Here is a 24,167-nt window from a genome sequence, read left to right as displayed (position 1 = left end):
TATATACGAATAGGTATCATATACAATATCTTGTGCTTTAGTTTTCAAATATGTGTCATTTTTCAAATATTTTTTAATTTGGATCTCTTTAGCAGCAGCAAAATGATATGGTACATTTCAAAAGACAATAATCCACCTGTTTCCACCTGTTTGTCTAAAGACATTAGAATTACAATGCAGCATACATTATTGACTTGCAGTTACTGTCTTCACCAAATTTATGAGTGGCTAAATATTGAAATGATCAAATCATTAGCTCTAAATTTGTAAAATATAAATCCTAAAAATTTCACTTTATTTTTCCCTGACATTTTATTGTTAAAGGAACCTAGAGTTAGGTCTATACATAAACATTAAATTATCAGTATGCTATTCTATTCAAACTGTCAATCATCAGACTAGAATACACTACAGACAGGCAAAAGAGCCTGAGGGCTAGATTTTCTTATGGATTGTGCATAGGATTTGCCTGATTATGAATTAAGAGCCTGTGTGTGTTGTGTAGAAGTCTCCTCCTGAATGGGTTGTAGATATATGAAGTGAACTGCCTTACATTATCATGTTCAGGCAGCACAAAGGGAAGTGCTCCCAATGCCCCTCCCCCTCAATTAAACACTGGGCTGTTTTGGGGACTAGTCTGTAATCTTCTCCCACCTTTAACACCTTAGATTTACCTGACGTCATTCAGGTGTGAAATCAGCCTAGTGGGAATAATTGGCGTGTATATGCCCACCACTGAACAGTCGTAGACGATCAACGATCATGATCTACATGAAAAATCTACCTGAGAACACTTGTGCATTTCACTATTTATAAAGTTGGCCTAATCTATTGACAGGAATGGTGGAAATTTGAAAAGCAACCATAATTTGAGGAGAAAAGCGAGTTGTGATTATGGAGATATACCTGGTACCTAACAGGCAGACAGTTATGATAGCTGTCACGTTGTTATTTACGGGTGGTAATCGGTGGGAACACATGAGTGATTTTCTATTGATAATCGGGCATAAAACTGTACTGATACACATGAAAAAATTACACAGTTTCATAAGAAAGTCTTTCATTAAATTTCAAATAAATCTTGTCAAATCTAAACTTTCTACAATCTTGACTATTAAATTGAAATGATTTTACATTCAAGAGGAATTTGTCTGGTTTATTGCCCATTAAAAGAAAAACAGTGTTTAGTATACAACAGATGCATGTCTGTTTGTGAGGCGTTACCTGGAATAAGGCCAGGTGGATTCGTGATACCTATCATACACCAGGATACCCAGAGACACAGCAGCTCAAAAATGCATTATATGGAATCAGAAAAGTGTGCATCTATATTTAGCTCTGTGCACATTATTTTTAATCCCTTATATTATCTTCCAGCATGAGTAGTTACACTATGGTCGCTACATTTTCTACATTGACCAATAAATTATATGGCCTGGATGCGACCACATCAGATGCATAACGCAAAGCTTGATTTTTTGGTTGTTCAAATTTGTATGGTTTTACGAAAAGTTGGAAGCAAAAGCTAATATTTCTCGTAGAAATTATGAAATGGACTATAGCTTTCCCAACTGGTTTTATTTTCAAATTATGTGCATTTATTTTTTGTGACTCCCTTACATCCTCTTAAATAATACACACATAATATATAATCACTAGGAAAGAAAACAGATAAGCAGTCAAGAAAATGGCTATAATTTCCCAAGAATTTCAAAACCACTGGAGTCAACCTGGCCATATCCACACTGCGTATAACTAGATAAAGGAACATTGGAGAGTAATTATATTTTTTACTGTTAAGTAATAGAAATTTCGATATGCACAACACGTCATACTTTGAGCTGCAAGCCCGAGCTTGGCACGAACCCATACAAGCTTGTTGTTTAAGTGTTACATCAATTTTCATATTTCGCTACAAGATCCCATCAATCATGTAAAAGAATTTAGCAAGGCTTAATAAATTTCCAGAGTATAATAGGTTTAGGTAACTGTAGATAAGTTCCTAATTAAAATATTAAAATCGCATAATGTATTAAAACTGCCTAGAATCAAACAAGCAACAGCTTAACTTGTCAATTTTATGTACAAGGCCAAACAGAAATAATGTTGCGTTTCTCTAAATGTACATTTATCACAGGAACATAGTCCAAAAACTATAGCCTGATAAAGCTATCATCCATCTGCCAGCAGTAGACTATAGCCTAATTGTTGCACTCATTTATGTATATACGAACAGGTTATATTATCTTCATTTGTCTCCCCTTGGTATAAGGGAGATAACCACATTATGCGTGGTAGAAAGGAAATATTTCAACATGAGACAGACATAGTAATTATATTTCAAATATATTCATCATTTTCGTATAACAACAGGAGCATTATATACAATGTAATTCCATGGCAAGGTGATATATGTCTTTTTAAAATCTGCCAATGATGTTGAAAGTTCTGTGTGGGTAGAGTGCTATGAAATTCATACAATTCAAAAGTTATTCAATATTAAAGAAAAAATTTGAAGGAAATAAGACAAAAAATTCTTACAGTCATTAATATCAACATTTCACCACTAGGAATAATTGTGACTGGGAATTCCAATGTTATGTGTTATGTCAATAGGATATAAAACAGTCTTAATATTTTCAAACTGACAGATTCAGTGGTTTTAACTTTTCTAATAAGTAAATGCCAGCTGAATGATTTATGTGACAAACCACTGAACGTAAGTCTAAAAGTTTGGTAAGTAGCCATAAATAACTGGAGACTCAACACCATGAACGATGTGAAACATGAAAACATGCTCGCAAATCTTTTTTGTTCTTGCTGTTTACGAAACATTTTGAGACATTTTGTTTTGTTAGGTGCACTCCTAGATTGCAGCTTATGGCGGCAAAGGTTACAGTTTTTAATCGTGTAATTTCCATCATAAAGGTGGGCAGCAATTGTTTACGGAGATCGGGCATTAATTTTACATCTATATCCAAGTTGGCAGTCATGTTTCTTCCCTTAGTCACACACACGTTGGCAGCTAGTAAATGGCTATCGTTCACGCACCAAATCCCACGAAGCAAGCCGCTATTGTACTGTGAATGTCAGCTGTCAGACTTGGGTCGACAATGCTCTCCGATTATCTGCAAGCTTTATAAAGTCTTACCTTCATACACCTCAAGAAAGTCGGTAGGCAGATACAGAGGTGAACCGAGGTCACCATCTCAACAATGAAGCCTCACAAATGAAAACCTTGTCATCAATTTGAATAATTACATGTGTTTAACGATTAAACACTGACTACAATTATATTGCTGCTGGTAAATTTGCTGATCTCATGTCCGTATTTTGACCTTTTCAGTATTTCAGACTCTTAATTCCGCCTGTTAATTACAAGCTTTTCAGATAAAATGACTTTTTGTCCTCTTGCTATGACCTTGAACTCCGGTCAAGAGGGCTATGACAATGTGGAATGATTGTCCATTCTATAAGTGTTACTACCATACAGAAAATAACTTTCATATCTTATGTTGAATTTTGTCTCCTATTAAGAATGTTAAAATGACGAAGGACGCATGCGCACTATTAACTCTTTCCGTACTTTGTGTTCTTTCCGGATTCCGTACCGGAAGTAGTTATTAGGCTCGCCCCCAGAAGTTTAAACAAAATGGCAGACTACATGTGCATTTTCAGTGTGTTGGTTTTTCATATAGACACCGATATCTAAAATTCAAAAGTAGCAAGCCACCATATTGTTTACATTAACAACAAATTGAGAAAATAGCATTTATTACTCTAATGGAAAAACACGTAACCCAAACAAAATAAAAACGAATTTGACAACAAAAATGTTTGTTTCAAAAGTTTTGACCACCTTTTATTATGTCGGGTGATGGTTTCAGCAAATCAACACTTGAATAACGTCAACTAAGCCTGTCTACTATAGTCGACAGCGTGGAAGAGGGAGCTTGAAATTAGTTGACTATAGTCGACAACGGGGAAGAGGGAGCACATTTTCATGTCGACTATGGTCGACAACGGTACTGTCCCTTCAATCCCAAGAGTGAAGTCTCATTTTCGGGAGACAAAACATACTCTCAAGGGTCAACATGTTATCTGCTTGTTAACTACATTGTTTCAAAATCTGTTGATTCATAACTAAATTTGTTATCAAAATCTCCCAACATATTGTCTAATCTGAATGAAATGTTACTTCCTAAATTTGATGTTTGATTGGGTCATATAAAGTCACTGATTTAAATATAAAAATAAATTTTAAATGTCCATATATCTATGAAAAAAAAGTTCAATGTTGTCCTAATTGAATGACTCTTCTTTATATTTTCATATTAAATAATATATCAACTGACCCACTTATGTCCAAATCTGACAATGAGCATCTGACCATCCTACACTTAGGTTACCATAGTAACCAACCATGACATGCTATCCTGCCAGTTGGTTGATTTCATCAGCATCTGTCTAGCTGACATGTCAGAAATCATAACCAGACAACTTAAGACATATTTCAATCATGTACATTATTTTATAGTACATCATGAAATTCTGGTTTTCTTTTTGTATAACAGATTTTTCTATTTGTAAAAGAAAATAAGGTTATTTGGATAGACATATTAAATTTTTCACTGTTAACTTTCATGTGTTGTGAAGTTTTGCCTTGTATGAGTACATTATCCTATCTTGTAAAGGATAACAATTCTGTACATGGTATTAGGGTGAAGTGAATGTTTTACACCTATATAATTCAGTATCGACACCTCGACTGACGATGGATTAAGGCTAACAGCATCGACAGCAGCTCTACAGTAATCTCCAGAAAGGCTGTTGCCAATGAAGGTCTCTGTATTGATTGGTATCGAAGCCTGCCTTGTTGTATGCAGTATGATGCGTTTCTGCATGGAGTATATTCAGACAATATAGTAGAGATTGTCTCTGTATTCATGGCCTTATCAGAAGTACACTCTGATCTGTTATGTAATTTTGTTCTTTTCCCTTGGACAAATTTTTAATTCATGCAATATTTATGATAATATAGTAGCGAAGTGGTTTGCTCATCACATTATCCAATTACAAGAGGATGAAAAATATCAATTACCAAACAATGTTGCCATGTTGACTGTTCAGATGAAATTTCATCAGGTGACATTTTTGACAATTCTACGTTCATCACTTTTGTCTGAAATAGTGTACAGCTTCTCACATCCACACCGGCATATACAAAAGTAATAATAACTACCGTGTAACCAGAACGAGTTTAACCTTTCCTGAATCTCCAGCCCCCTATAACAAAACAAATCTCCGTCTCAACGCCTTCCTGTAATGAACCTGTACCGCCTCTCAGCCGGATTTGTATTATACTGTACAGTCCTATGTTATTATTATAATTTTTTGTGTCGTGCTGTTATTAAATAGGGGTTGTGTGCTCTGGGAGTTCAGGTTAACTTTACATATAGGTGTTAAAAGTAAAGTTTGGTCACCAGCGCGGTGACATAACTGTTGTGTGCCTGGCATTTATGGGCCAGTGACTGCATACAGGGCTTTCCGTATATATTCTGTCACCTGTATTGCATGATTTGGCTAGGTAAAACTTCTAATTTTACACTGTATTAAACATGACGCCCAGACAAACTTAGGCCAGGCACATCAATTTCACTGGCGTACAGTTACTACAGCCCTCACCACTATTACATTCAGCTTTCTATTTCTGTAATAAAATTGTGGACAGCGGACAGACAAAAATTATTACAATTCTGTACTGACACTTCATCTATCACATCATATAGGATTCCTTATCACTGTGATAAATTTTGGACTATGGCCACATACAAATATAGGTTTAAAGTTACTGTTAAGTATAACTGCCATATTCTATCATTTTATCCAGTTTTTTAAGTTTAAAGTTTTGCCAACTTTTTAATAAAAAATCCAAACAGGACCAATTGCATTTTATTTAACCACCAAATATTACTTTAAATTTTCAATTTGGTCTAGAAATATGCACCACATGCTTCACTTTTCAAAATGATAACAAAACATTCAACTTTCATGTTTTACATTCCTCTCATCATTCCCCTGACAAATAATTCAAACAAGAACTTCACCATTTTATAACCTTTAACCTTAAAATTTGACTCAATACATGAAAATATTGCTGCTGTTACAGGTAGAAGTATCAAGGTGGTACAGTATTGCACTTTAAATTGGAAGGATCAATATTTGGTATTTTCACTTTCGGAACATATTCAATTGCCGGCAGTTTATTAAATTTCCCTTTACACCGCTTCCTATAATTCGAGTGTTTGTTGTATATCATTATAATTTTTAGTCAGCTTAATTTTAGTTTCCTTTGCAATGCATTTTAGTATAATTGTTTGAGGGCAAGTCTGTTTGAAACAGGTACACAGTTTGTCAAAGTGTGTGAAATTATTGGGTGGTGTATGCCCAGTCCTGACTGCTGCGTAATGCACTTGCGATTTTACTAGAAAGAATCAACTGTAAATAGTAGCATATCTAATGTAAATGAGTTGTGATCAATTAATTAAAATAAGAACTTTGCGAAATGTAACTGCTACACAGTATATACATGTATCACCCTTCTGAGACAATCACTTTTAAGAAATGAGTTTAATTTAAATCCTACAGGTCATAAAAGGACCCACCTTTAATGGATAAGCCTTTATCAGAACGGCAGACTGATCACAATATTCTTACATGTTGACAGAAAGACCTTTAACCAAAGGTTCAATAATACAGTAAGAGTTCAACCAATATACTTAGCCATAACTACCTAGTCAGCTCCAAACACTTACAGCAGTTTAAGATTACCCTCCTCTGCCGACAAGTACCAGAACTAATGTATATCTTCAGAAACATACAGTGCCGAAAAACGTCAAGGGCAAAAAACAAAAAACAATAATTGAGAAGTTGAGTATGATGTGAGGTCATTGGGTACAGTTCACAACAAGATCATCAGTAAATCATGTCGTAATGCAGAAATCCACCTTGCACTATAATGGCTTCACTTATGGTTCCAATAACAGTCAGACTTAATGATGATTAGTGGCTATTATTTATAACGTAAATGTCACCTGTCTTAACTAAAGCACTGTATACTACAGAAGTCAAATATAATTAACCTTATTATCAAGGAAATTTGACTTTTGAAGTGTTCAGCTTCAGCAGATTTAATTCTATGTTATTACCTAATTAGCTTGTTGGCTTTGCTGAGTTTATCGTCCAATGAACAGCCAGGGTCATTTTGGGGAGTATTGTAGCAGCTGGTGGCTACCTCAATGAACAACATATGAGAGACCTCTTGCATATTTTCCTGAGCAATTTATCTCATTAGTATTAGTACCAAAAGGCCTAGATAAAGCCTCCCAAGACTAACCAGAGAGCTCCTTAACAAGTTGTAATGTTCAATATAGTTGCCATTTAATTTTTCTTGAACTATCACTGTAGAGATTACTAATATGGACATTATGTCAAGAAACTCTCTTTTCATGATATAACAAAATGTCTTTGTTAAGTTTGGTGGTAAAGGAGGGTTTATTTCTACTTCAAAACTTCAAGAAACTTATTCTTTAACAAAAATTTAATACAGATTTAATCCAGAGGGCCTAGCTATATCGCTCAACTTGATATTTTAGTGATTGCGGCAAAACACTCCCATTTATGTTACGTTACAAATACTTTCCCAGTTTGGGATCTACTATTAAGCATTAAGTCTACCAAACAAGTCTCATCAAAATCTTATCCTTCCTTCAAAAGATATCATGCGGAAAGTAACCAGCCAATCAGATCAAAGCAGCCTCATTAAATAAGCACAGAATATGCGGATAATCAAACTTGAGCGAGGGGTTTAGGTATTAAGTCTACCAAGCAAGTTAAATCAAAATCCGAACATTTCTTCAAAAGATATTGTGTGGAAAGCAATCAGCCAATCAGATCACAGCAGCCTCATTAAATATGCACAGAAAATGCTGATAATTGAACTTGAGTAAGGGATTTAGGTAACAAGTCGACCAAGCAAGTTTCATCAAAATCTGATCATTACTTCAAAAGATATTGTGCAGAAAGCCAATCTGGACATATGGATGGAACCCATTTGTATATCCCCAACAAAAGCAAGATTTTCAAGAAATAGTCAAACCCTTATTGAGCCCATCCCTCAGTCCCCATGGGGGTCAGCCCCACCATTTGTACAATGTTTAATCCCAACTACCTAGGGATGCTTTTCGCCAAGTATGAGTGGTTTCAGCAGTGCATAGATGGTGAGAAGTTGTTTAAAACAATTTGGTAAAATTGCCAGCTTTTGGCCCTATACCCCTCGGCCTTCTTGGGGGTCTAAAGAGTTCCATCATTTGTATGATAAACCTGAATCATCGCCTTCCCCTTTACATCCATCAACATACACAGGATACTAACACCAACATTCTGCACCACATTCCGATAGCCCATCAATATCTACTGTAGATACATGTAGGCCTTGTTACTAATTCTCTTACAGAGCAACAATCCTTCAGGCTTGTACAGACACTATGCATGAGGAGAAAATAAGTGGCCCTTCCAAATACAAACCTAAATCATTTAACACTTCTGCTTCGACTGCACATATATAATTAGTACAACTCAAACTTGAATCATTAGTACAATTAGCTGACCTGTAGTCTTGAGATTTAGGGAGTTAGTAAGGGTTCAATTCCTTTTTTTGGGGTACAAAACCTTAGGTCCAGTCGAATTTTTAAGGGGGGAATTTGATTTTTGGGGGTTTGTGAGGTTCAGTCCTATGTTGGGGGTTTGTGAATGTTTTTTTTCTTTCTTGCTCTGGCAAAGGTTTTGTGTGTGTGTGTTGTGTGTGTGTGTGTTTCCATTAATTTAAGATTTTGTGGCTGATAAGGCCTGACCAATCTATTATCTATGTTGTGGGATTTGTATTCATGAAAAATCATTAACAAGGTTGCATATCGGAATAAAACATCAAGTTCATAAAATTTTAATGTCAAGTAATTTCTAATATCAATTCGTCTCATAAAAACAACTATTGATTTAGAAAATAGTATTGATCCATCTTCATTATATATATAAAGAGTCCTGCTATCATCCATATTGACATTTACAACACACGGAAATTATGTCTTTTTGACACCAAATCATTAACCAAATCAGGACATGTAACACTCAGTTTGTATGCCCTAATAATGTACGCAACTTGACATTTTCTGCAGACAGAAATTTTTGTTTTGTCAGCATTCAGTCAATATCAATATCAAGTAATATCAATACGAATACTGCTTGATGTAAGTTATTGATCGAGTGCCGGCGACTCCCAGCAATACAGTACATTTCCACCACGGCCATCTATATTTGATTCATAATGCCAGAGATAACAAAAAAAAAAAAAAAAGAAAATCCCTTTTCATAATGTGGCATTTGTTTTCCTCAGCTTAAAATCAATAGTGACTAGGCAAATGAGAAATAATACCAGGGTTTTTGTAATACCTGTATGGTCCCATAGTCTGAAGATTTTGATCAACATTTTTTTTTAATATATTTCTGACATGATAATTCCTAAGGTTAAGTAACAGGTTTGTGTTTTATATCCTTCAGGTAGTGAAATGTTTCATGATAGGATTCAGCTTTAGTTCGAGTGGCTCTTTAGAATTCTACATTTTTCTGTGAATTGAAGCACCTTTTAGATAACTGTTGTCTCCTCTTTTCCTACCTAGGACCTAAAGGTGGCTGTCATCTATAAATGCTTAAGTGCTTAGTACCTAAAAAATGTTTTACTGTAGACCTATATTCAATATTTCAACTACAGTTAAACCCAGCGAACTTGAACTCCCAGGGATCATATTAATAATTTGAGGAGTAATAGGTATTCAAGTTATTAGTTGGCGGAAATTATACAGTTTGCCTCTAGTAGATTTATAGTAGTGTAACGGCAAACCTCATAATAATCGTGATTCATGATTATTTTAAATACTAAAGTATCGAAAAAAAAGGAATACAAATTTGGTGGTTGGAATGTACAGTGTTAACACACTTGCCTTTCACCTAGGCGGCCGGGGTTTGATTCCCCAATGGGGCGTGTAAATGTATGGGGTCACCTGCCTGACCATGTGGGTTTTCTCAGGGTACTCCGGTTTCGTCCCACAGTAAGACCCACTGGGCTGTGCCCAGCAAAAGTGATTAATACAAGAGGCCCAATGGACCTGTATCGCTCACCTGGCTCTACAGCAAATTTGCAGTTGATTGAGGTCATTTCTAAAGACACTATGCTGATAACAACTTTATTCAAATATCAGAGTAATGTAGGTTTATTCATGTTAATATATTTTCTAGTCCTTCATTCCAGCATACAATTGGCCCAAGATTGGGTCTTGGTGACTCTTGGCTCTAAGCATGCTACAGACAGGCCTAATATCAAGTCCCTGGGCCTCTTGGTTATTGAGAAGAAGTTGTTTGAAGATTACAGCCTATTTGACCAATGTGACCTTGAATGAAGGTCAAGGTCATTTATTTTAACAAACTTGGTAGCCCTTCACCCCACCATGCTACAGGCCCAATATCAAGTCCCTGGGCCTCTTGGTTATTGAGAAGAAGACTTTTTAAAGATTTTAGCCTATTTGACCCATGTCAACCTGAATGGAGGTCAAGTTCATTTATTTAAACAAACTTGGTAGCCATTCACCCCAGCATGCTACAGGCCCAATATCAAGTCCTTGGGCATCTTGGTTATTGAGAAGAAGTTGTTTGAATGAAAAAGTTGACGCCGGACGGCCGGACAGACGGCCGTACGGACGACGGATGCCGCACCACGGCATAAGCTCACTTGCCCTTCAGGCAGGTGAGCTAATAATTTGATATAATTTGTTTCACAATTGTTGTAAAATAGAAGAATGCCAAATTATTTTACGAAGATATAGACTGTTGTCATTCAGTTACAAGAAAGGACATACATGTTAAACAAGAGGCCCAATGGGCCTGTATCGCTCACCTGGCTCTACAGCAACTTTGAAGTTGATTGAGGTCATTTCTACAGATACTATGCTGATTATCATAGTAAGCTAGGTTTATTCATATCAATACATTTTCTAGTCCTTCATTCCAGCATTTTATTGGCCTAATATCTGGTCTAGGAGGCTCTTGGCTATCGCAAAATTATTGTTTACAGATTTAAGCCGATTTCACCCCTGTGACCTTAAATGTAGGTCAAGGGTCATTAATTTGAACAAACTTTGTAGCCCTTCACCCCAGCATGCTACAGGCCCAATATCAAGTCCCTGGGCCTTTTGGTTATTTAGAAGAAGTCATTTGAAGAATATAGCCTATTTGATCAATAAGACCTTGAATGAAGGTCAACGTTATTTATTTGAACAAACTTTGTAGCCCTTCCCCCCAGCATGCTACAGGTCCAATATCAAGTCCCTGGGCCTCTTGGTTATTGAGAAGAAGTCGTTTGAAGATTATAGCCTATTTGACCCATGTGACCTTTAATGAAGGTCAAGGTCATTTATTTAAACAAACTTTGTAGCCCCTCACCCAAGCATGCTACAGACCCAATACCAAGTCCCTGGGCCTCTTGGTTATTGAGAAGAAGTTGTTTGAAGAATATAGCCTATTTGACCCATGTGACCTTGAATGAAGGTCAAGGTCATTTATTTGAACAAACTTTGTAGCCCTTTATCCTAGCATGCTACATGCCCAATATCAAGTCCCTTGGCCTCTTGGTTATTGAGAAGAAGTTGTTTGAAGAGTATAGCCTATTTGACGCATGTGACCTTGAATGAAGGTCAACGTCATTTATTTGAACAAACTTTGTAGCCCTTCACCCAAGCATGCTACAGGTCCAATATCAAGTCCCTGGGCCTCTTGGTTATTGAGAAGAAGTCGTTTGAAGATTATAGCCTATTTGACCCATGTGACCTTTAATGAAGGTCAAGGTCATTTATTTGAACAAACTTTGTAGCCCTTCACCCAAGCATGCTACAGGACCAATATCAAGTACCTGGGCCTCTTGGTTATAGTGAAGAAGTCGTTTGAAGATTATAGCCTATTTGACCAATGTGACCTTGAATGAAGGTCAAGGTCATTTATTTTAACAAACTTGGTAGCCCTTTACCCTAGCATGCTACAGACCCAATATTAAGTCCCTTGGCCTCTTGGTTATTGAGAGGAAGTTGTTTGAAGAGTATAGCCTATTTGACCCATTCGACCTTGAATGAAGGTCAAGGTCATTTATTTGAACAAACTTTGTAGCCCTTCACCCAAGCATGCAACAGGCCCAGTATCAAGTCCCTGGGCCTCTTGGTTATTGAGAAGAAGTCGTTTAAAGATTATAGCCTATTTGACAAATGTGACCTTGAATGAAGGTCAAGGTCATTTATTTGAACAAACTTTGTAGCCCCTCACCCCAGCATGCTACAGGCCCAATATCAAGTCCATGGGCCTCTTGGTTATTGAGAAGAAGTTGTTTGAAGATTATAGCCTATTCGACCCATGTGACCTCTAATGAAGGTCAAGGTTATTTATTTGAACAAACTTTGTAGCCCCTCACCCCAGCATGCTACAGGCCCAATATCAAGTCCCTGGGCCTCTTGGTTATTGAGAAGAAGTCGTTTGAAGATTATAGCCTATTTGACCAATGTGACCTTGAATGAAGGTCAACGTCATTTATTTGCACAAACTTTGTAGCCCTTCACCCAAGCATGCTACAGGCCCAATATGAAGTTCCTGGGCCTCTTGGTTATTGAAAAGAAGTCGTTTGAAGATTATAGCCTATTTGACCAGTGTGACCTTGAATGAAGGTCAAGGTCATTTATTTGAACAAACTTGGTAGTCCTTCACCCCAGCATGCTACAGGCCCAAAATCAAGTCCCTTGGCCTCTTGGTTATTGAGAAGAAGTCGTTTGAAGATTATAGCCTATTTGACCCATTTGACCTTGAATGAAGGTCACGGTCATTTATTTGAACAAACTTGGTAGCCCTTCATCCCAGCATGCTACAGGCCCAATATCAAGTCCCTGGGCCTCTTGGTTATTGAGAAGAAGTCGTTTGAAGATTATAGCCTATTTGACCCATGTGACCTTGAATGAAGGTCAAGGTCAATTATTTGAACAAACTTGGAAGCCCTTCACCCCAGTATGCTACAGGCCCAATATGAAGTTCCTGGGCCTCTTGGTTATTGAGAAGAAGTTGTTTAAATGAAAAAGTTGACGCCGGACGGCCGGACGGACGACGGACGCCGCACCATGGCATAAGCTCACTTGCCCTTCGGGCAGGTGAGCTAAAAATGCAAACGCCTTCTGAAATATCCGCCATACAACTATATCAATTCATGGTTAACTTGAAATTACGAAATTACAAATTACTGTTTTCAGACATATTGTAAAATAGGAATCACAATGAACTCTATAATCAGTCACTTTCAACTCACGAAGAAAATATTAAGATGCACATTTATATAGAGTATCATCCTCTATTACCTTTGCTTCTATTGTTATTTCATAATTTGGTTTTTCACCGAAATGTAACTGCCATTCAAACAATATAGAATTATTAAGTTAGCCATCATTCAAAACTTATAACTGGCACTCTAATTAATAAATACTTTCAACTAGGTAGCATAGATGTGTAAGCCTGCTACCTCGCCCTCTAGAAACAGTACCTGACTTTTTCAAAACGATTGATGGAAGCTGAGCCCTATAGAAACCGTACACAACTTTTTTCAAATACATTCATGGAACTTCGCCCTCTAGAAACTGAACGCAACGTTTTCAAAAAGATACATGAAACCTCGCCCTCTAGAAACTGAACACAACGTTTTCAAATAGATACATGAAACCTTGCCCTCTAGAAACCCTACACAACTTTTTCAAATAGATTCATGGAACCTCTCCCCATAGAAACGAGTACACAATTTTTTCAAATGAATTCACAGGACATCACCCTCTAGAAACCGTACACAACTGTCAAGTATATACAGACTGGCTGACCTGAGAAAACCAAAAATAAACAGTCCTCAGTCATCACACAATGGCTGCCAGTCCCCACCGTGTTTACTGTCCATATTTGTCTAACTGGAGATCCATTAAGTTCATGTTCCCCCATACAAATACAATCAGGCTACAGCCTCCATCTAATCTCTTCACTGTTGACTTGTTAGCTTACTTGCAAAGTTCCAATTACAACCAAATTAAAATTCCTAAAAAAAGAAACCATCATGACTTTCTCATATAACATTTTTATCATTGAAATTTCTAAATACGATTACAATATGAACTGACTTGTCTGCAGTCTGGTTAAAAGACACGCAATAAAATCTGACAAGAGGTTCACAAAAGACTGGTTTTTTTCTATCTAATTACAATCCAGGCTTTTCATATATGTCTGACTAAAGACTAAATGCCAAGGCAGTTTCACTATGATTTTATGCTGTTTACACATCTATACATTGTAAATTGGACATTTTCTAAATAGTTTAATACTCCCACATATGACAAACTCTATTTGCTCTACTCTCATATTTAGTATAGGGATTGGAGTATTACGCTTTGTCCCCATGTTCAGTCATTACATATGAGTTTATAAAACATAACAGGTAAATATATTTTCTTTTTCAAACAGTCATCTTTCTCATTGATTAACTTGATTTGATACTTTCTCAGCATTCCAATTTATTTCTATAAATAGATCTACCTGCTAAATGATATCTTGTCATTGTTGCAAGTGAGAAGTGAAAATTTCTGATCATTTAGTGGCTACTTGAAATGTGTTTTTAAACCATTCTAGTCCCTTTAACAGTTAGTGAATGGACCTGCAAACAAAACCGTTTTTACAAGGTTACTAGGGCTCACTGCCATACAAAGGCCATTTCCATAAGGTCACTTGGGGTCAAAGCAATTGACATGAGCACAAACGTTTATTTTCACATGGACGGAGGAGGGATTAATGCAAAACGTATCATTTGACCTTTTGTATAGTGGTCTATATATACAGATATATTTAAAGTTGTACTTACCAGGTACAGTTTTGTTTATGCACCTCCAAAAGGCTGTCTGAAAAATAAAAGATTAGAAAACATTTACCATCACAGTATACAATGTTACAGTGAACATTCACAGTGACATTCTTTATCAGTTCATTTTTGCATATTGTATTTATGCCCAAGAGAAAATATGCCCATGCATACTTCGTAAATAAAAACCCCTCCAATTCAGCAGTAATACCAATACATGTTATTGGTTGTCCTATAATAAGCCTATTTCCTCATACAGGTGATAATACATCCTATATACCACATCCTAAGCAATTTAATGAAGGTATTATAAACAAAACACATTAAATACAAGCTGTACAGTTACTTGATACACACTTGATGAATTTGTCAAGTACCCAATATCACTGGAACAGTGAGCCACACAGCAAAACTATCATAGCAGTATTTTCATCAATAGCAACCATATCAGGACTGTCAAAATTGACTAAAATAGTCTCCCCTATCAGAAATTAAAGATTTTTTATGCTATCTTCAAAGGAAGAGGAAAGGAGCTAAAACTGATCCATTGCCTCGATTGTAAACACTTGGGATGTGTATCTTTTCTGTCTTATCTACAGTTTCTTTTCATTGGTGCATCCCTAGACACAACTGGTTTGTCTGTTGTCAGAATATTGTGACTTGGTACATCAAGTATCTGGCTATTGTGGTCAGGTTAGAACGGCCCCTGGGTGACCCCATCATCGTCTCTCTTATGACTTAAGGAGGTGCTTTAACCCAATCAATCATGACTTGCTGGGAATTAAATCTGTTTTAGTGTTTCTATTTATCCTTTACTAATATTTATGGGAGATCAGATACAAAACTAGGAAAATAGGTCTGAACCAGACGTTTTGTGCTGTACAATGTAACCTGACTAAAATAGGTCTGAACCAGACGTTTCGTGCTGTACAATGTAACCTGACTAAAATAGGTCTGAACCAGACGTTTCGTGCTGTACAATGTAACCTGACTAAAATAGGTCTGAACCAGACGTTTCGTGCTGTACAATGTAACCTGACTAAAATAGGTCTGAACCTCAGGTTTTGTTCTGTACAGTTTAAACTGACTAAAATTGACATGATTTATCAGAAATCTGTAAACAACAAATTCATTCCCAAGACCAATATGCATACACAAACCACATACCAAACTAAACCTTCATGCTTCAGATTAGCAACAGTGTCATTGGGACCTGAGTGTCCCCTCAGCAGAGATGACCCTTAATTAGCCCTAGCAAACATCCCCATCACTCTCCCCACAGAACCTGATGGTTAAGACCATCCCCACCCCTCTCCCCACAGAACATAAAGGTTTAGACCATCCCCACCCCTCTCCCCACACAACCTGATGGTTAAGACCATCCCCACCCCTCTCCCCACACAACCTAAAGGTTTAGACCATCCCCATCCCTCTCCCCACAGAACCTGAAGGTTTAGAGCATCCCCACCCCTCTCCCCACATAACCGGAAAGTTTAGAGCATCCCCACCCCTCTCCCCACAGAACCTAAAGGTTTAGACCATCCCCACCCCTCTCCCCACAGAACCTAAAGGTTTAGACCATCCCCACCCCTCTCCCCACACAACCTAAAGGTTTAGACCATCCTCACTCCTCTCCCCACAGAACCTGAAGGTTTAGAGCATCCCCACCCCTCTCCCCACACAACCTGAAGGTTTAGAGCATCCCAACCCCTCTCCCCACACAACCTAAAGGTTTAGACCATCCTCACTCCTCTCCCCACAGAACCTAAAGGTTTAGACCATCCCCACCCCTCTCCCCACACAACCTGAAGGTTTAGAGCATCCTCACTCCTCTCCCCACAGAACCTGAAGGTTTAGAGCATCCCCACCCCTCTCCCCACAGAACCTAAAGGTTTAGACCATCCCCACCCCTCTCCCCACAGAACCTGATGGTTAAGAGCATCCCCAACCCTCTCCCCACCGAACCTAAAGGTTTAGACCATCCCCACCCCTCTCCCCACAGAACCTAAAGGTTTAGACCATCCCCACCCCTCTCCCCACAGAACCTGATGGTTAAGACCATCCCCACCCCTCTCCCCATAGAACCGGAAGGTTTAGACCAACCCCACCCCTCTCCCCACACAACCTGAAGGTTTAGAGCATCCCCACCCCTCTCCCCACACAACCTAAAGGTTTAGACCATCCCCACCCCTCTCCCCACCGAACCTAAAAGTTTAGACCATCCCCACCCCTCTCCCCACAGAACCTAAAGGTTAAGACCATCCCCACCCCTCTCCCCACAGAACCTGAAGGTTTAGAGCATCCCCACCCCTCTCCCCACAGAACCGGAAGGTTTAGACCATCCCCACCCCTCTCCCCACCGAACCTAAAGGTTTAGACCATCCCCACCCCTCTCCCCACAGAACCTAAAGGTTTAGACCATCCCCACCCCTCTCCCCACAGAACCTGATGGTTAAGACCATCCCCACCCCTCTCCCCACAGAACCGGAAGGTTTAGACCATCCCCACCCCTCTCCCCACAGAACCTGAAGGTTTAGAGCATCCCCACCCCTCTCCCCACACAACCTAAAGGTTTAGACCATCCCCACCCCTCTCCCCACCGAACCTAAAGGTTTAGACCATCCCCACCCCTCTCCCCACAGAACCTAAAGGTTAAGACCATCCCCACCCCTCTCCCCACAGAACCGGAAGGTTTAGACCATCCCCACCCCTCTCCCCATACAACCTGAAGGTTTAGAGCATCCCCACCCCTCTCCCCACACAACCTAAAGGTTTAGAGCATCCTCACTCCTCTCCCCACACAACCTGAAGGTTTAGACCATCCCCACCCCTCTCCCCACAGAACCTGAAGGTTTAGAGCATCCCCACCCCTCTCCCCACAGAACCTAAAGGTTTAGACCATCCCCACCCCTCTCCCCACACAACCTGAAGGTTTAGACCATCCCCACCCCTCTCCCCACAGAACATAAAGGTTTAGACCATCCCCATCCCTCTCCCCACCGAACCTAAAGGTTTAGACCATCCCCACCCCTCTCCCCACAGAACCTAAAGGTTTAGACCATCCCCACCCCTCTCCCCACAGAACCTGATGGTTAAGACCATCCCCACCCCTCTCCCCACAGAACCTGAAGGTTTAGACCATCCCCATCCCTCTCCCCACAGAACCTGATGGTTAAGACCATCCCCATCCCTCTCCCCACAGAACCTGAAGGTTAAGACCATCCCCACCCCTCTCCTCACAGAACCTAAAGGTTTAGACCATCCCCACCCCTCTCCCCACAGAACCTGATGGTTAAGACCATCCCCACCCCTCTCCCCACAGAACCTAAAGGTTAAGACCATCCCCACCCCTCTCCCCACAGAACCTGAAGGTTAAGACCATCCCCACCCCTCTCCCCACAGAACCGGAAGGTTTAGGTTTAGACCATCCCCAACCCTCTCCCCACAGAACCTGAAGGTTTAGACCATCCCCACCCCTCTCCCCACAGACCCTAAAGGTTTAGAGCATCCCCACCCCTCTCCCCACACAACCTAAAGGTTTAGACCATCCCCACCCCTCTCCCCACACAACCTAAAGGTTTAGATCATCCTCACTCCTCTCACCACAGAACCTAAAGGTTTAGACCATCCCCACCCCTCTCCCCACAGAACCTGAAGGTTTAGAGCATCCTCACTCCTCTCCCCACAGAACCTAAAGGTTTAGACCATCCCCACCCCTCTCCCCACACAACCTGAAGGTTTAGAGCATCCTCACTCCTCTCCCCACAGAACCGGAAGGTTTAGACCATCCCCACCCCTCTCCCCACACAACCTGAAGGTTTAGACCATCCCCACCCCTCTCCCCACACAACCTAAAGGTTTAGAGCATCCTCACCCCTCTCACCACACAACCTAAAGGTTTAGAGCATCCTCACTCCTCTCCAGACAGAAACTGGTAGAAGGGCGAGATTGTACACACGTTAAAGTACATGTAGAGATAGGCAACACCCCAGTAATGGAGAAGTTCACCTGTAATTTCAACACTAGAATGATATCTGTCTGCCTAATGGCTTCCAGAAGATTAAAAAGATGTTCATGTAAGGTTGTTAATTAAAACCAACCGCTAGGTTATCTGCGACTGCACTTGAACCCAAACTGCTAATTTCATTCTGTTCTAAGACAGAAAAAAAATGTTGACAGACATAGAGGAGTGAATCACTGTCTTGTGATAGAATGGCTCGTCTTTAGTTTCCTTTTCTTCAGTTTCCTCGTCTTTAGTTTCCTTTTCTTTAGTTTCCTTTTCTTTAGTTTCCTCGTCTTTAGTTTCCTCGTCTTTAGTTTCCTTTTCTTTAGTTTCCTCGTCTTTAGTTTCCTCGTCTTTAGTTTCCTTTTCTTTAGTTTCCTTTTCTTTAGTTTCCTCGTCTTTAGTTTCCTCGTCTTTAGTTTCCTTTTCTTTAGTTTCCTCGTCTTTAGTTTCCTCGTCTTTAGTTTCCTTTTCTTAAGTTTCCTCGTCTTTAGTTTCCTCGTCTTTAGTTTCCTTTTCTTTAGTTTCCTCGTCTTTAGTTTCCTCGTCTTTAGTTTCCTTTTCTTTAGTTTCCTCGTCTTTAGTTTCCTCGTCTTTAGTTTCCTTTTCTTAAGTTTCCTCGTCTTTAGTTTCCTCGTCTTTAGTTTCCTCATCATTTCAGTACATTTTAAACTCAGTTTAAACACATATGTACTGTGGTCATAAATGACATATTTGGTTGCTTAATTAACTGTAACAAAAAATTTTAACTGAACAATTCTAGTTTTAAGTAACTTTTTGTATCCATGTGTGTACTTTTGTGTGTATCCATGTTTAGTACATTTGTGTACTTTTGTGTGTATCCATGTTTAGTACATTTGTGTACTTTTGTGTGTATCCCAGGGTTGCCAACTCACTCACGTGAGACAAAAAACTCACGTAAAAACGTCTCTAAAATGTCCCTTCTCACGTTGAAGCAATCCTCACGTAACGTGACAATCCATGTTTAGTACATTTGTGTACTTTTTGTATCCATATTTAGTATAGATTTGTGTACTTTTGTGTATCCATTTTTAAAACCTTTGTTTTATATTGCAATGCATCAACAACAGATGAAAACATTTTATATTTTCCATAAATTGTGAAGAACACTGCTGAAAAACACTGTGATATTCAACATAAGTGATATAATTATGATGAAAATATAATATGAAGATTTACCATCATCGAAAGTCCTAGAGTTCTACCATAGCACAATCATCGCTTCATAAGCAAACTGATGTCCCATTATAGCATTTATTATCTGGTTATACCTAACAATCCCGACATTAAATGGAAAACTAGTCGAAAATCACCTGATTTCTCACATCTCAAATTAAGCCCTGCATGCAAAGCAGTTACAATCAGATAAATAACTAACATGAGGTTAAAAGACAAACACTCACATTTTTCACATTATAGAATTTTTTTTGTGTGCGTCTAGCCATTTAATATGTTTCAATGGTCTCGCAATTATGGAAGATGATTGCTAAGGTACAAGGTTACAGATATGGTAAAAGTTCACAACAAATGCAGCCATTATACAGTTATTCCTGCAGTTCGGGCTATAGTTATAGACAGCAGAATAGGTTTTGTAGGGATACAATTTGTACAGGGATAATCACATGGAGCCAGGCTAAACCTTCCCGGCACAGTGCAGATTACAAGTACAATATTAATGGGTTTATACCCTTATGAAACTGTCTGCATGTAGAGGCCATTTCTTAGAGAATTGGATGTTGTTATAAAAATTAAGTGGAGAAATAATAAGAGTCTCATTGGGAAGATAGAGATACGAAAAACCTACTTATCTTGGTGCACTCAAAAAGGGTATATATAATTACTGAATATAAACAGATTAACACTGCGATGATTGAATTGGCCCTACCACAATGAAAACATTGTACAGAAACTATTGTTAGTGCAATCAGCGGATGCTTCAAGCTTGAAAATCATTAAAATAAGATAACTGCTAAAATACATATGTTTGTAGCATCTCATCCAGCAGGTGAATATCATACAAAAGATTGTTCCAGTGTCTCATGAGAAGTTTGGTTTGTATCGCTTAACATCACGTCCTATCAATGGCTGCCTCATGCAAAGGAAGTGACTGTATGTCACTCTCGAAAGATAGGGAAAATATGAGCCTTTGGTGGAAAAGGATGTCAGTTTGCTCAAGTAAGATGAAAATCTCCCAATAATTGTAACGATAAGGGTAAAAAGTCTCTCAAATTCTAAGAAGATGATAATCTCTCATAATGAAAAATAGTCTCTGAAGGAAGAACATGGCAGTCATCTGTGGAAAAGGATGGCAATTCTCTAAAGATGAAGACAGCCTCAGGGACAGAAGATAAAGTCTCTCAACCTAAAAGATATTAATCTCCAATGGGTATGGAAATTCTCTGGAAGAAGAAAAGGCAGTCTTGTACTTATGAAAGAGGATGCCAGCTTCTCAAGTCTTCAGTGAAAGAAAGCAATGTCTAAGAGAAAATTAAACAAGATGGCAGTGATCAGTGGAAGATTTGCTAATTAGGTTCTTATGGAAGAGAAGGATATTATTCCATGAAAGAACCCTGGGCTAACTCCGGTGTCTATACCTGTCCTTAGGTGACCTATGACTGGGTATATAACTATATACTGCAGAAATTTCCAGTAAAAAATATTGCTTACATTAGAAATATGAAATCCATATAAAATCCTAATCGGTGTACACAGTAGGGACACAGAAATTTTCTGAATAATCTAATCAAAAATTTATTATAACTTTTTAAAGAAATATCTTCAGTGGCGGTCCACCAAAGCTGGCGGATAATTACGGCTCAGCCGTCTATAGGCCACGTCAATACGTTGTGAGCGGGCTCTGTTGCGGGGACAATAGACCTGCGACTCCTGACATTACCAGGTACAGGTGACTCCTACAGCCTGTCATTACAGGTAGCCTGGCGCCACTTCATCATAGCATTGTCAACTTAACCACAGATAAACTATGCATGAAGATGACACCATGTTAGCTTAACCTGTGTTTGAGATAACGTAAAATCTTGTCAGTTTTATCAACTTTACAGATACATGTGGCACCTTGTTAGCTTAAACACTGAGAAACCATAACTAGTATCTTACGTCCTCCTATGATGACTCCTTAATCATCCTTACTGTATCTTGACTACCATTCCAGGTAGGGGAAGTCTTGTTAGCTTTATCAAAGATTAATATCGCAGTGATAAAACCTAGTTAACTTGATCAAGATTATACAGCACAGGTAACCGAAATCTTATAATCATCACAGATCAATTACAGATAGATGAAATCTCGTTAACCTCATCACAGGTTAACGTCACAGGTAAAGGAAATCTTGCTATTTTTATCAAAGATTAATTACAGGTAGATGAAATCTCGTTAGCCTGATCACAGGTTAATGTCACACGTAAATGAAATCTTATTAACTTGATCAACAGCACAAGTAGATGAAATCTTATCAAATTTACCACTGATTATTACTACAGAGATGAAATTTCTTTTACATTTTCCAAGATCAACATAATAGGTAAGATAAAATCTTGTAAACATTGCCAGAGAAAATCATTACCTTCATTAAAATCTCATTGATTAATGTGACAGCTTCAATAAGGTTGCAAACATTTCTCATATTGTACATAATCATATTTTCATGTTACTATATTTTTTGTACTTATATATATCATATAATTACATGTACATAAAAACTTTAATGTTGAAGATTTCCTGAGATGCCAAGTATCATGATATAGACAATGTAGATAGCAACAAAAATTGATTAGTGATTCCAAAGGTAGAACTTTTATAATACACTACAAAGCTAGTTAAGTTTCCACACACACACAAAAATACAATAAGTCAGCAACTGCATGATGTTTGTAGCCTACACACAACACAAAACTCTTAAATCTCATTTGAAATTCAAATGAAGCTATGAAAATTGCTGACATGTGAAGTGTTAAATATGCGAGAAATGAGCCATCCACAACTTGAAAACGCAACAAATTGTTATCACTAAGAACATACAACATTCAATTGTCGACTGATCTCAGTGCACAGGTGATAGCTTTTAAATGGATGCCATCAATTCTGTAACGATTTAGTGCTAGGATCATTTCTAACGCCAATGACTTTGGTACAATTGATAACGTAAATGTTGCAGGGGAAGGTTATAGGTCTATTTACAAGGAATATAATTTATAACTACATATCTACCAAACGCCACCCGAGTCTGCATAAGCCAAGCATAGATATGCAGCAGACACAGGGCGTACAGAAAAATGTCTGCCCTGACATAGTCTGTGGTGTTTTTTCATGCTTTTTTATCTATGGGTGGCAGTCCTGGGTGATATAGACGATTCAAGAGCTGATCTATATACTAAAGAGTTGTTTAATTTGGCCAGGATTTTGCCTGCTTAATATTTTGTGGTTGTCCCAGCCAGACCTAGTTTCATTGACTTTTATTCACACAATACCAGCTTTTCAATATATCGTTGTGAAAAATATCTAAATATATGATAACTATCCACAAAGATAATAGTTCATGATATAAATGATTTAAATTTGTGTCAATTTTAATTACCATGATTATAGTAAAATCAAATCCCTGCAACTGTCTATATTTAGGCAGATAGCAGTCACCATGTTACTAAGCAGCCTGTGAAAAACTAGGCATTGCTTTTGGTAGTATAATGAACCTAACAAGAGATCCCAGAGGGATCTTGGCGCCACCATTGAATGATCTTCATACGTTCTATGTCAGATTGATCTTCTCCCTACTTTTCCCTTCATTTTACTAATCTGTGCAAATTGAGAAACATCCCTCCAGTACTTTTCAAACAAGGGAATCCTAGCTATATAAGAAATTTGAGATTTAGCGATAATGGCTGTTTGTTTGCCAGATTGTTTTCAGGACAGACTGGTCCCAAAATGCAATACGAGGGACCAAGGGGAACCTACATATGAAATTTGAGAAAGATCCCTTCAGTACTTTCTGAGAAATAGCGATAACAAACTGCAATTGTCAAAATCCAAGATGGCTGCCTGTCGGCCATGTTGTTTTACGATTGGTCTCAAAATGCAATATGCATAACTAGGCACCAAGTT

General features: G+C 38.4%; 1 protein-coding gene across 1 annotated transcript in view; it reads right to left on the bottom strand.

Annotated features, from left to right (window-relative positions):
- LOC117343237 (reversion-inducing cysteine-rich protein with Kazal motifs-like) overlaps positions 1 to 24,167 on the bottom strand; it is a 107,701-nt gene that overhangs the window by 49,241 nt on the left and 34,293 nt on the right. The window contains exon 4 of the mRNA XM_033905574.1: positions 15,029 to 15,065. Coding sequence (XP_033761465.1) covers positions 15,029 to 15,065 — 37 coding nt within the window. The remainder of the gene's footprint in view (positions 1 to 15,028; positions 15,066 to 24,167) is intronic.

The sequence above is a fragment of the Pecten maximus genome, chromosome 15 (assembly GCF_902652985.1).
Source record: "Pecten maximus chromosome 15, xPecMax1.1, whole genome shotgun sequence".
In the NCBI taxonomy this organism is placed as follows: Eukaryota; Metazoa; Mollusca; class Bivalvia; order Pectinida; family Pectinidae; genus Pecten; species Pecten maximus.
The sequence above is the reverse complement of the archived record's forward strand: the minus strand, read 5'-3'. Positions and strand labels throughout refer to the sequence as shown.